The 12,424-nt window shown below is 38.5% G+C and overlaps 1 protein-coding gene across 3 annotated transcripts in view; it reads left to right on the plus strand.

The window, feature by feature from the left end:
- KCNK10 (potassium two pore domain channel subfamily K member 10) overlaps positions 1 to 12,424 on the plus strand; it is a 62,943-nt gene that overhangs the window by 34,219 nt on the left and 16,300 nt on the right. For all 3 annotated transcript variants that reach the window (XM_085061599.1, XM_085061600.1, XM_085061601.1), the window contains 2 exons: positions 1,544 to 1,661; positions 4,316 to 4,476. In XM_085061599.1, coding sequence (XP_084917725.1) covers positions 1,544 to 1,661; positions 4,316 to 4,476 — 279 coding nt within the window. The remainder of the gene's footprint in view (positions 1 to 1,543; positions 1,662 to 4,315; positions 4,477 to 12,424) is intronic.

Genomic DNA, 12,424 nt, shown 5'->3' on the forward strand with positions numbered 1-12,424 from the left:
AGAAAGGCTAACCTTGCTTTGCACATGGACTGTATAGGAAAAGGTGAAATAGAAAACTACAGTGACAATTCATAGGTCATAAGTCAGAGGGAAAAGAGAATCAGTTAAAGAAATGGAGTAAGAAAAGTCAAAACAAACCTGTATTGATAGGTGGGAATTCCGTGCTGAACAAAGTCAAAGAAAAAAAGGATGAAAAGAGGCAGCACTTTGCTTCATTTGTTGAGCTCAGCAATAAGTTCACTGAAACTACCAAGGCTAAAGATTGGTAGCAATATTTAGGAGGAGGAGCAAATACTAGAGTGAGAGAGGAAAAGATCTGGCAGTAATTTGAGTAGCTGATAACAGCAACATGAAGTGAGGTTGGAGCAGAATGGGAGAAAAGCAAAGAGCTGGAAATGTTAAGAGGTAGAAAGAGAGAAGCTTGGTACCTTTGTAGTGGTTTTATGGAAATTAAACTCATCTGGGAACATTTGGGAAGGAGGAAGGCAGTAATTTCATCTGCTGTTCTGCGGTGAGGTCTGAATTCTCTATGATGAAGAATAGTTTGTGTGACATCTAAAAGCAACTTGAAAATATGTGCTGAAGGGCATCTCAAAAGTGAACTTAGAGCAATTCAGGTGAATATGCCAGATGCTGATGAGAGATTTATTTCTGTGCTTTGTAGGCTGATATATTTAGCCCTATGTTCCTTTGGACTGTGAGGCTGCAATGCAAAGTAAATGTGTATGTCCCCATGATACAGTGTGGTGCATTTTTAGAAATTCCCAATGAACATTCAGGAGGCTGGTAGGTCTGCCTGGTTTGATTCAGTACTATGTGAGAAAAAGGACAGTGACAAGGAAGCAGTATAGCCACCTCAGCTTCTATCCAGGATATAGTTCATTCAAGCACTGTCAGGGACTCTGTATCATGCTGTATTTGTATTTGATCTCACTGGACATGAGATCATGTGCGGTGTGGCAATTGGGAAGTTCAAGCTGATCACAAAGTTTTCTCATGATGTTTCCATAGCTATCTTATTTTTTCATCTAAATTGAGGTATGTATATACCATATTTTTTTCTTTAGTTAGCATGAAATATAAATTACTTAATCAATTACTAATTGTCCGGGAACTGAAATCCTTTGCTGACCAGCTTCAGTTAACTTCACAAACATTATTTGTATTTACTACCTTTCTAGCTGCTTCTAACATGAACTGTTCCCATTGATGAATTTTTCCTTTGGCAGTATTTGCTACAAGAACGGTATTTATGGATTAATTTGTTGTGTTGGTCCTCTACTTCTCAATTTCTTTGTATCTTTTGTCATTTGTTTATGTGTTGTATCTTTCTTCCACCTTAATGGATATTCAGTTCAGCTCAGTTCAGTTGTTTATTCAACTTATGTGTACAGAAGATGTTACTATACTATGAGCACATAATAAAATGCTTAAATCTGAGTTGTTTCCATGGTCCCAGAAATTTTGCTTTGAAGCCTATACCAGCTTGCATTGGATACAGTAAGGCATGCATAAGACTGATTGATTGTCTCTGTCTTTGCAGCATGCCATTGATTCTGATAATGCAGGAGTCAGTCCCATTGGAAATTCCTTTAACAGGAGCAGTCACTGGGACCTTGGAGGTGCCTTTTTCTTTGCTGGAACAGTCATCACAACTATAGGTATGTTTACTGTTTATTTTTTAAAATACATAGTCACACTGAGATATGGATAATGAAATAAATTTGAGGAAGGTAGACCACGAGGAAATAAAGTAGCTGCAGTGTATTTCTCTGTTAGCAGAAGACATGGCTTCAGCATGTGTCAAGGGCACTGAGTCTCTGGGTAAGTGTCAGAAGCTGTTTACACAATTAGGGTAGAATAGCAATGCTGAGCTGAAACAGGTTATACTGATGCAGTCTTCATAGCCCTGTTCTTGATGTAGATGCAGATGGTTTCAATTTTCACTAAAAAGATCAAGAAGCCATACCCAATGAAATAACTATTTTATGGTTGTCAGGAATGTGGCTTTTAATATTATAGATGAATTTGCCCAGAAGTGTAACTTTATTCCTAAGTACATCAATTAATTTTGGCTTATGTTCTGAAGTTTGATAGAAGCAATTCTTCTCATACCCTACTCCTTGTAACTGGAAATGTGTTGTTGTAACTAGTACACCCTTTTTAAAATTCTTACGTTCATACTAACAATTGGAAGGAATTCCACTAATGATACACTGTGTAAAAAAACCCACTTTGTGTTTCTGTTCTTGAATTCATGGCCTTGAATTATTGACACATTTCTCTGTATTAAATGAAGGATATACTGAACTGCTCCATTCACTTTTCTTGAACCACTAATTTTAATAATATCATTCAGGCAGGCCTTTATCATCTCTCTCCCCATGCATTATGTCCAATGTATTTAGTCTCTTGATCCCTGAATGCTGGCCTTAGATATGCTAAGGTTTTTGATCTCCTCTCTGAGCCAGTTCTTCTCTTGAAGAATGTTCAACAAGCTGGGATTTCAGAAGATGGTCTGAAGGAAAGAAATAAAGAAGCCAATAACATTGTTGATAAAATTAATTTTCTGACAATTATGCGATAGTTTTATAAGCTTGATTTCAGTGCTGTCATAGTAGTCAAATCAGGAGATCTAATTATTTGGAAATCACTGGTAAATTGTTGATTTTTATTTGCATTGTCTTTGAGTATTGTGCTGCTTTAAATGTTGTATAGAGAGCTTCTCCACATTACAGCTGTGATGCACACACTGGTTACTGTACCGACAAATAACTTGACAATCACATAACCCTTCAATAAAGTGTGAGAATCTGACTGAATTCTGCAGGCTTTTTATGTAGGTAATACAACAACAACAAAAGAATCCTGTGGCAGTTAAAGGACTTGCTGCCGTGATCGTCTCTAACAGTGGAGTCTGTGCCTTTGGCCCTGCCTTTTCTTTGTTGTCTGAGTGAGGGAGAAAGAGTGATTGTATATAGTGTACAATGTGTTCCTCTATATTAAGCTGCATTACTATGGTTTTTTAATGGTAGCATAAAACCAGCGAGTGGCAAGAAAGAAAACATTTCTGATTCATATGTAAGAAAACCTTCCCTTAATATTTGTTTACTTGATAGACCCAAGTGACAAGCTTTTAAATTTCTCATTAAAATAAATGCCACTATGTAGGCATAGTTTATGTAGGCATATTCATTGGCATCTGCTATTTGAATAACTTATTGAAAAGACCTTGGATTTTTGCCCATATTTGTTTTAAATTCTCCATGAATGAGATTTTTATAGGCTGCATAAAATCTATGTATTGTGTCAGGGCACAAAGATGCTTTTAGTTTGTCCACCAGAGATGTTTTAGGGCTCCTTTTAGGCAGAAACTCAGCAGATTACCTGGTCAAGCTCAGTCCAGTGTCCCATGGGGAGCCTGAACTTTTTTGGACTTTCAGGAGAAATCTGGGATCGTAGATGCAGCTGTGAAAAGGACAGTAGGTTATAGACACGCATTATTGTGTGTCAGCATTGATCTTTCACCATCCCATGACAGAGAGATATATCCAGTGGCAGTGTTGCCAATCTAAGAGGAATAGGACCTGACACTTTCCTAGATTTCCTCCTCTGTGGATACTTCATTGCATCAGTGATTTGTGATTGTGTGATAATTTTTAATATTTGAGTAATTATGTATAGTTAAAATCAAAATCTCTATGACATTTCAATTAAGATACCTGATCTTAAATAACAGGGTGCAAATATTGCTGTCACAATTCTTGGGTCTTTTCTCTTTAACATTTTAACAGAAATACCATGGCTACTGGAGTCATAATGCTTTACTGAGTAAAGAGTTCAAGGGCAGATTTGCATAGTGTGGGTACAGTTTGGAGGCTGCAGTGTAACTAGTCAGTATGATCAGGGGCTGAGGAAAGTCTGAACTACCCACTGAAAATGAGCCTTGTCAGGTGAATCACACTCCTGTCAGGAAACCATTGGCAAAGGCCAAGAGGAGCAGCAGCGTGTAAGTACCAGGCCAGAATGGAGAGATTTTTGTGCCATAATATCAGCTAGATTAATTAAGCAAACAGCAATTTTAGATAGGCTGAATCTATAGAAAATTTGGGTAACTGAGGCTGAAAGAAAAATGGAATAACAGAAGGTCGCTTGCCTGGGAAATGATATCATGACATGGAAAGTCTATAAATAGAAATTATAGGTGGAATGCAAGTATGTTTGTAGGAAAAGCAGCTTTTTAAAAACCTATTAGTTTGTTTTCTAAAAAGCCATGTATAAATTCTGAGAGTCTGACTATTGTTTTTCTCCTCAGGGTATGGGAAGATGGCCCCAAGCACTGTTGGTGGCAAGGTTTTCTGCATCTGGTATGCCCTATTTGGGATTCCACTGTTTGGCTTCTTGCTGGCTGGGATTGGAGACCAACTTGGAACCATCTTTGGGAAGGGTATTGCAAAGGTGGAAACAGTTTTCAGAGTAAGTTCACTGACAGTTTTTTGTTTGTGTTGTATAGCCTGCTCTTAGTTTTGTTGCTGTTACCTGCAGTAGTTTTCAGATGTTGGACACCATGAAAGATTTACATGTTTAGTTGAGATGTTTAGTTGAGATGGTAGTTAACGTCTGTAAGGGTCTCTGTAGTCAGTGGAGAGAAACTGACTTCTCTAGATGATGATGCAGGGGCTATAGATCTGACTCTGAATTTCCTTGCTGAGGATATTGGTGGGAAATGTATCTCCTAAGATATTTTCCCTACAAGGAATGGTTCTAAAACAGTCTTCAAAACACCTCATGTTGTTTCAGACATGTACATCAACTCACTGAAAACAGAGAGAATGTAATGGCTCCCTGTAGGAACAAGGATGCAGAGTAGGTCCTGACTGTGTTACTGATAAAGCCTGTAAGACTTGGAAAGCAGGGTTGCTGTTGTGAATGTGAACCTGAGAAGAGAGATGATTGAGTGATATGCGTTCACTGCAAGGGGACAGATGTGTTGGAGTAGATCTGCAGCTCTACTACAAAAGCTGCTGTAATGCCACCAACTGAAATCATGATCATTACCTGCCCTGCCTACCATGCACACATCCTACCCTAAATTTTTGTGTAGACTTTCTCATATGTGATTTCCCTGTATGTTGCCAGTACCCCCTGTTTCTGAGTTTGAATTGCTTTAAGCAGTTCTTTCACAAGCAGTGCCACAGACCTGGCAAACATTGTTTTGCTAACTTGCTAATGGTTCACTTCAGGGATTCTCTCTTTGAGGCAGAGCTTCTAGAGGTGACCTGTGTGATGCTTCCCTTGGAGGTGGCATAACTGAAGGTAAGTCTTTCCAGGGATAGAGTGGATGAGAAGCTGCCCAAGCTGGTTAGTTTAATAAATGTCTATTTCAAACATTCCCACAGAAGAGAGCAAATTAGTTGTAACTGTTTTTGAAAGGAAGTAATTAATTATTAGACTGAAGTATGAGCACTTTCCATTTTGATTAAATGACTTTGAAGTGTCCCAGACCAGACATAAGTAGTATCTCAGAATAAATATGGAAAAAGGTGACTAGTGATTATGGGTGAGTAAGCATGTACATGCCTGTCTGGAGAGCACTTCAAAAGGGCTTATATTTTCATTTAATGAAAATAGTGTTATTGAAAAGTGTCTCAGGTTAGAGACACCTGCAAAAACACAACTAAGATCCCTAGTTTCTTTTTTGCCTTCCTTTTTATTATATCTGCTTCACTTCAGTGAAGTCTCTCAGCTTTCCAGCCTGCTTCTACCCAAGAAAAATTACAATCTTGAAGTCATGATATGAATTGAGAATCAAAAAATCTTTGATTTAATTGTCATGTGAGTATTCAATTTCTGAGTGACACAGACAAGGCCATTAAACTGTCGATATGATAGTTTATGACTAAAATAATCAGAGAATCACAGAATAGCTGCGGCTGGAAGGGACTTCTTGAGATCATCTAGTCCAGCCTCCCTGTTAAAGCATAATACATACTCTCCTTGAAGTATTTTAAGTATCTCAGAAGTATCTCAAATAAATGTTGATACTAATGTTTAATATAGCATATAGCCCTTTTGCATATAATGTGAGTTCTTTTGGTGCTCAAAGTATTCCTTCATTTTCTTGAGTTGTTGCAGCTGCTTGTTGCATATAGCCATCTGAAGCTGTTGCTGAGTTGTTTTCCTCCTTGGTATTTTGTCAGCTTCCAAAGGAATTTAGAGATTTTCATCTTCTTGTTTAGCCAAGATGTATGTTAATTCCTTTGATTTTTTTTTTAATTGCCATAAATCTATTACATTCAATTTCATCTATTCTATTGTGATTTGGTGGACAGGGCTATACATGTTTTCCTTCATTATTTTTAGTAATGAGTTTCAGTTATTTGAAATATTTCTGGTATAATTTACAATTTACATGCATCTTTGTAACTAGCCTTAATACCAGTGGTTTCACTTTAAGTGATTATTTACATAACATTTGACATTTGTTGAATATAATAATCATTATAATTTTAGTAATTTTGTAATTTATTATCACCTAATGTTTACACTGTTAGGCTTCATGAATGTTTGGACCTAATCAGATGAAGCCATGAGTAACGTAACTGTTCTTGATGTAATCCTGAGCACTGAACAAAATTCAATTCAATGTGTACTCTTGTTTCTTATTTTGTAACTGTCTCCTTAATGAACTGAAATTCAGCATGTTTGTGGGTGTAAAACAACCTGTTACCACCTTTAAAGAGAGGACATAAAAATTAGGAGAATAGTTAGTAAGAATCTAAAAGGAACAAACACAGGCTAAAAAGACACTGAAAAACATAGTAAGATGTTGGGTGGTGTGCCTGACAAATCTGGAGGTAGCTGAGAAGTCACTGAGTGTGCATCAATGCTCTAGTGATAGTACAAGCTAGCTACTTGTATTACTTGTCTTCAAGGGCAATTTGGGACAGTCCAGTTTCTTGTGGAAAGGACAGGAAGAAACTTAGCTGTGCGTGAGACACAAATTTCCATGTTCATATACCTCAGCACTCTGCTTCTGCATGTATCCAGTTGCCTCTGTTTATCCCCTTCACTCTTAGCAGTGTTGCATGGCTGGTATCAAGGCAGCCAAAATCCAAAATCCTTGCAACTTTGGCATTGTCTGAACAGGTGGAAAGGACTTGAAGGCAACTTGATCTTGCATTGTGGTTGGGATCATTTTTGAAGCTAGGTAAGAGGCAGCATGCACATGCTGGCAGGTGCGAAGGAGAGGAAGGATTTTCTGTTGGCACCGCAGTCCTTTCACCCAAAGCATTTCCTTAACAGGTCTCTTGCTCCATCCAGCACTGTATCTGTGAGCATGAAGCCCATGCCACACTGGGGGCAGCTTGCCTCTGGCATCCCTTGGCATAGCTGGAAAGATGAAAGGAGGATTCCTCCCAGAGCAGCTGTGCTAGTGCACTTCTGCTGCCTCTGACATGACCTATGCAGAGCTCCACCAAACCTGCCTTAATTAACACCACAAATTAGAGCCCAGGAATCCCACATTTAGCTATTGCAGTAATCAGCCCACGCATTCTGTGGGAATTTTAAGAACACTTCGAACTACATAAAGTGAGAAAGAGATCTGCTCTTATCAAGTACACACTGTCCCAACAGTATTGACAGAATATTTCAGGAGATGGACACATGCCACCTCTCATTTTGTAATCCAAAAAGTTGCCAAAATGTTGCCATTATTTCATTGTGTAACTAACCAGGAAAACAACTACTCATTTGTGATTAGGGAGGGCTGGAGGTATTTCATTGCAAAATAATGCTTTGTAAAAACGAGAATTTTCATGTACCATTTTAGGAAATGGAGGCACTGGCAGGATGATACTATGCCAAACACCATGCATTGACAGTTTATGCCATCTGTCCTACTGGAATAATTATGCTTAGTACAAGTAAATAGGCATCAATCAGGTCAGAGACGTAAATGAAAGCTTCCCCCACAAAAGCCCTATCTTCTCAGATCCTGGTTATTCCTGTATGTTCCATTTTCAGTAATTTAGGGCAAAACCTGGCTCCTAGTCTGTTTTTACATGCATGCAAGTGTGATTCCTCAGAAAATGGATATGTACAGGGCCACCAGATTCACTATATATATTGGTCATAAGCATCCACTTTCTGGGTCTGGTGATCAATCAGTCCTCCCAGACCACCTGGGAAAAACATATACACACTAAAAATTTAATTTAAAAGTTGATAATTCTTATAAATAGCTTTTCACCCAGTGAGACTTTCCAGACACAACAGAAATGAAATACACATTTCAAGGTGACATAAAACCATAGAAGTATTTTTATCTTACATACACGAGGGATCTTATGAACAACCTGTGAATGTTTCCATAATAAACAGTATAACAAAGCCCCATTCTTTTGGCTTGCTCTGTACACACAGAGTCTGCAAGAATCTAAAGATAGAAAGCACTCCATAGGCAGAGTACACTGTTACAGAGCACAGCAGCTGTCATCATCATGAGTTAAATATAGGCTAATTAGGATAGTCTTTATTCAAGCCTTGAACAAGTGTTTAAATTCTCACCAGAAGTAGATGAGTTTGGTATAACAAAGGTACAATTTTTAAAAGTACTTTTATGTTCTGTTAGCAACTTCCACAGAGTAACTGTCCAATGCAGTGATCCATCTGCCATCTGCTGGCATCCTGTCTCTGGACTGATCTGTCAGGGCAGGGTGTGAAATTCAACCTACTGTTGCACATTCATGGTATTATTCCAAAATTACACAAGATTTATGAGCTGAAAGTTCAGTGTTCGGACCTTAGCCTAACAATTTGCTGAGTCATTTCCACCAAAACAAAATGGCTAAGAAATATAAAAAATCAGTGATTAGAAAACGATTGACAAACCCAGAACAAATGTATGTAAACAATCTCAGCTCATTATATGTTCTTTTGCATGTCATACCTTAAAGGTGCTTCTGAGAGTCACTCTTCAATGCACAAGGTTAAAAAAGGGGTGTTTGTAGGTCAACAAAGGATTATGTATGTAGATACTTGTGTGGTGTTTATTTTAAGTAGATATGCACCTGAATGTACATTTCAAATCCGAGTGTCCTGAAGTTTAGGGGTCATTTAAAACAAAACCCACTCCCAGTTCTGAATTTTGCGGTTAGCTAATACTATGTTTATGGATACACACATAACCAAATGCTAACAGAAGAGATTTGCATCCAGAGTATTTTTCTTCATAATCCTAATAAATAATATTTGGTTAAAAATTATCTTTACAGTGTAAGAATAATAAAAAATCTGGATACACTCTAGTGCTTGCTATCAATACATCCATAGAGCCTCACTTATATGGTGAGCATTTTAATTTCACTTTCGGTTACTCTATTTTAAATCTGAAGATGTGGATTTTGTAAATTATTATAAAAGAGAAATTAAAGAATGTAGGTACTGTAAGAATCCTCAAATTGCAGCAACTTTGTAGTCTCTATACGAAGAGCATGGCAAAAAGAGCAGCTTGTGAGCACAGTATACAGCAGCTGGCATGCTGGGCATGGATGCACCAGAGTCAGCAAATGCTGTGCCTCTCTTCAGCTTGTCTTCCCCATCAAACTTTATGTAGACCAAGAGTAACTGTCTTTAAAAACACACTCAGTGCCGAGATGTTACACTCTTTGGGATCATTTCTCTCCAGCAGTTTAAGGTTGATGTGCTCTCCTCAGGAAAACAGACCTTGGCACAATGACTTATAAAGCATACAGAGATTCAAACAGTGCATCTCCCACCACACTGGAGAGGCTTGTGAACAAGTTCTGTTTCATTATGCAGAAACAACAGGGCATGGTGAGGAAAGATGTTTTGATCCTTTCAAAAAATATTGTCTGACAACTCTTTAACTCAAAATGCATGTGCACTTCTGAAATCCTGGACTTTATTATCAAAATGTATGCTCCACCTTGGAAAACTCTGTTTGCATTCTCCTTTAGTTCATCAGCAACATATCTGTTACAAAGACAACTGTTAATCTCTGTAGTCCATAAATGTTTTCCTTTGCTCCTTCCTGCCTGGACTCCCTCAATGCCCTCCTTTACAAGCGTAGTTCTAATTGCTTTTCCTGGATGCAAAGCAATCCAGACACAGGGCCATCTGGACACTTCACTGGAGTATGTCTAGCAATGGCAGAAGTGTGACTGTAGACTCTTATGAAGCTGGAATATGAAAGGCAGGACTGGTAATTTTACAATGCCAGTCTCTGAAATGCTTTTCTCCTTGACATACTACAAGCCACAAGGTTTTTTCAGGTTTCTAATTGGTGTTTGAATCATGGTGGTGGAAATATAGCAGGAAGTTTTATTTTAGCTTTTGATCACCTGCTTTGGTAGTTCTCATGCTCCAGTGCCAATAGAAGATACGGGTGAATCATAGTACTGTGAGTGAAAAAAACAACTGATGCTGAGGCTTGTGACTTCATTACATGCAGTAACTCATCAATCAGAGCCAAATTTTTCTCTGAATTCTCTTTTAAGTTAAACCACTGTCATGAATATGTTTGGTTTATTCTTTGGATCACTTATCCCTCCATTATATTTGAGCTGCAGAAAAGTATCTTTTTCTGCACAGACCTAAGATAGTAAGCTAGTACTAAAAAATTAATTAAAACATCTATGGATCCCAGCTTTTGACATTTTAGGCCCTCTAACTGGGTATTTAATTTAGTTAGGGATGCTTACAGCTATTCCACTTCAAGGAAAGCAACTTCAGTGTAGCAGACATTTTGCTAATTTTGTTCTTATCCTCTGGTCTTTGATGGTGAGTATGTTATACCAGGAATGGCAAGAAAAATCCATGCAGGTACAGGGAAGCTATGTGGAACAATCATTATTAACCCATTCTTGCAGTCCCTGGGTGGGGGAATATAGGTGTAACTCAGAAGGGAGTTGAAAGAGGGAAGGGAGGAGCAACACATTACAAATTCAGTCTCTGTAAAATTGCTTAAGTCTATGCCATCAACCTCTGCAATCCTTTATCTGCTCCAATGTTTGAGAAAAGCATACGTATACATGGATTCCTCTTATTCAATTTGTTTTGTTTTTTTTTTCCCTTGGGCTGAATACAGCTTGGCCATAACAGAGGTTTGGGATTATAATTGTAATTTTTGTTTCTTCAGTACCATAATAAGCAACATGCAGAAATTAGCTGGTGCATGTCAGAAAGCCCTATGTGTGCTTTCTAGAGAAAGAAAGATTGGAAAGGGGTATAGCAAGCTTAGATAATGTCTGAGGCAGTGTTTCTGTATTTTCATGACACAGTACTCACATTATGACTGCAGCAAGATCCATGCCTAGAGATTTACAAAAATGACATTAGAGAAAGCTTCTGCTCTGTGAGAAGCTTGTTGCATATTCCATCTGGGTCTAGACAAACACCACAGAAATGTGGCTTTATGAGGAAAAACAATGATGTAAAACAAACAAACAAGAGAAATCCTTCTTTACTCTGACTTGTGTCTTGTATGAGTTCAGGATTGTCTCTCCCAAGCTCAGTAATAAATGAGAGTAATAAATATGTTCCATGTATTTAGCTTTTAATATATCTCCCCTCTGGTACTAACTACAGCTAAGAAACAGAGGATGGATTCCACACCTTCTTGTGCAGCCATAGCAGCATTCTTTATAAAACATGAGAAATAAAATAACACTGTGGCACTAAGAGGTTAGAGTGTATTGGAAGCCCATATGTAGTAGGATGGCTCAAACCCCTTTTCATAACCCATGGAGGTATCTGAAATATCATCTATATTTTAAGATACATCATAATTCTTCTTCTGTGTTTTCAAGGGGTGTTATCTTCTTCACTGATGTGGTGAGTAGGCCCTGGCTGGCACCAAGCACCTACACAGCCTTTTGCTCACTCGCCTACAGTGATGGGGAGAACTTGGGAAAAACAATTGTGAGAAACATCATGGGTCAAAATAAAGACAGCAAAATCACTTACCATGTACTCTCACAGGCAAACCAGGCTTGACTTGTGGAATTGAAATTAATTTATTGACAATTAGCATAAAAGTTTAATTACTGAGTTGAATGTTTGGAAACAAAACCCCCCCACACATTAAAAATGCTTTTCTTCCCCATTTTTCAAGCTCAGCTTCACTCCCAGGCTCATTTCACTCCAGACACCTCTCCTCTACCCATGTTGTTCCTGTGGGTCACACTCAGTCCCTCCAGTCCAGCAGCGGGTGCCACAGGGGCTGGGGACAGAACACAGTGTTTTCTCTCTGCTGTTCTTAACCCTTTTCCTCTGGCCTTTCGCTGGTCCTCCATGGGCTGCAGACCCTCCAGTATCCAGTGGGAGCAGCTCCCACTCTCCTGACCTTGTTATTCCCTTGCTCTCTCCTCTGTTCTTTTATCTTCTGCCTGTCCAGCAT

Source organism: Lichenostomus cassidix, chromosome 5, assembly GCF_008360975.1.
Source record: "Lichenostomus cassidix isolate B80296 chromosome 5, HeHo_3.0, whole genome shotgun sequence".
NCBI lineage: Eukaryota > Metazoa > Chordata > Aves > Passeriformes > Meliphagidae > Lichenostomus > Lichenostomus cassidix.